This window comes from Octodon degus, unplaced genomic scaffold (assembly GCF_000260255.1).
Source record: "Octodon degus isolate 3935 unplaced genomic scaffold, OctDeg1.0 scaffold05283, whole genome shotgun sequence".
Taxonomy (NCBI): Eukaryota; Metazoa; Chordata; class Mammalia; order Rodentia; family Octodontidae; genus Octodon; species Octodon degus.
Window position 1 is genome coordinate 1 of NW_004529859.1, and position 1,893 is coordinate 1,893.

Consider the following 1,893-nt stretch of genomic DNA (forward strand, 5'->3'; position numbering starts at 1 on the left):
CCACACCACCGGCCACGGGAGACCGTGCCCAGCCGATGCCATACGCTGAGGCTCAGGGGGCCACACCGGAGGCAATCCTGGCTTCACCCCCGACGTCCCAGATGGCAGTCGCCAGTGACGTAGCTTCCCCTGGCGCTCCAGCAATCTCCACACAGTCCCAGACAGACACTCCGGACCATGAGGGTGCTAGCACTGCCGGCGCCGGGGGTCCCAGTTCTGCCTGCGTCGAGGGTCCTAGTACTGCCTGTGCTTTCGCTCAGGCTCCAAGTGCCAGTGAGAGCAAGGCCACCTGGCCCCAGGCAGCCTTCCTGGGCCAGCAGGATGTCTTTGATTTCACTCAGCCAGCAGGTGTCAGTGGCATGGCCTTCACACGCCCCAAGAGGCCTGCCCCAGCCCAAGTGGCCACCACAGAGGACCCCCGTGCTGCCTCTGGTGTGCCTCAGGCAGCACCTGCCAAGGAAGTGGCAGCCACCCGACCCAAGACCACCAAGTCTGGGAAGGCTGTGGCCAAGACTCGGTGGGTGGAGCCTCAGAATACTGGGGCCGCAGCTGCTGCCAACACCAAGATGGCCGCAAGCATCCCCGAGCCTGAGGGGACAGCTGCCACTGCTCAGAACAGTGGTGAGCCCTGGGCCCGGATGGGAGGCAAAAGGACCAAGAAGGTGAGCACCCTCCCCTGCCGCCTGCACACCCCTCTCTCCTTTCCTGCTGCTCTGCGCCCTCCCTTCTCCTCTGTCCTGCTGTCTTCCCCATCCTGTCCCTCCTCTCCCCTCAGCTTGTTCATGTTTCTCCAGCACACATCCGTTGAGCGTGTTTTGACTCCACGTGGCTCCTGCTCTCAGGGCTGGTGGGAGAAGAGGTTGGCTCGGAGCCTGGCACTTAGTAAGCTCTCAGCATGTGCCAGCGGCTGCTCGTACTAGGTTTGCTGCCACGTGCCTGCTATGGGCTAGGTGTGTGGTGCGTGCTTCTGCCCAGGGAGTCCGGAAGCCCGGGTTACTCCTCTCTCTGATGGCATTACAGTCCAAACACCTGGATGACGAATATGAGAGCAGCGAGGAAGAGAGAGAACCTCCGCAGGTCCCGGCAACCTGGAGAGCATCAGAGCCCCCAGTGACAGCGCGGGCTCAGGTGGGCCCTCGGCCCCCGATGGCCGTGAGGTCCCAGATACCCTCGCGGCACATACTGTGCTTGCCCCCCCGCAACGTGACCCTGCTGCAAGAGAGGGTGAGCAGTCTGCTTTCCCCATCTGCCTCCTTTCTTCCCCCGTGGTCCAGCGCTCTGTGACCACCCAGCCCTTCACCTGCCCACACGTTCCTCCTTCGCCAGGCGAATAAGTTGGTGAAATACCTCATGATCAAGGACTACAAGAAGATTCCCATCAAGCGCTCAGGTAGGTGCCCCTGGTCCTATGCTAGCCCCGTGCCGCTGGCCTCGCTTGGCTGATGTACTCACACTCTCCAGGCAGGGCCGGGTGGCTCCCTTTCTGCAGGACAGGGTGCTGGCCGGCTGCCTTCAGCACAGCTGGCCTTGGGGCCGCGGCTCTCGAGCCCCTGCTCAACACAGGTTCTTTCCCTACCTCTACCCCACCTCCCACAGACATGGTGAAGGACGTCATCCGAGAGTACGATGAGCATTTCCCCGAGATCATTGAACGAGCCACATACACTCTGGAAAAGGTGCGTGGGGGTGGGAGGAGTGGGGTAGCCCACGCCCCATCCAGGCCCAGTTCCTGCCCTGTGTGCTCTGGAAGCCTCCCGTGATCGTCCACGCTGAGCTTGCAGCGCACCCATGGTGGTGTGACACGTGCTCCTTTCGCGGCGCCTCCCCGTGCTGCTCGGAATGGGTCCCTGCAGTGGGTCCCTCTGCCTCTGCAGCCTCCGGAGGCCCCGTGGG

The 1,893-nt window shown here is 63.0% G+C and overlaps 1 protein-coding gene across 1 annotated transcript; it reads left to right on the plus strand.

Moving 5' to 3' along the window:
- Positions 1-6: 6 nt before the first annotated feature.
- On the plus strand, positions 7-1,686 carry LOC101566695 (melanoma-associated antigen D4-like; the record flags this gene model as incomplete). The annotated part of the gene is made up of 4 exons (XM_004648846.2): positions 7-662; positions 1,021-1,224; positions 1,327-1,390; positions 1,597-1,686. Coding segments are annotated over exons 1-4 (985 nt in total), but the record flags the coding sequence as incomplete, so codon positions are not given.
- Between the last annotated feature and the right edge of the window lie 207 nt (positions 1,687-1,893).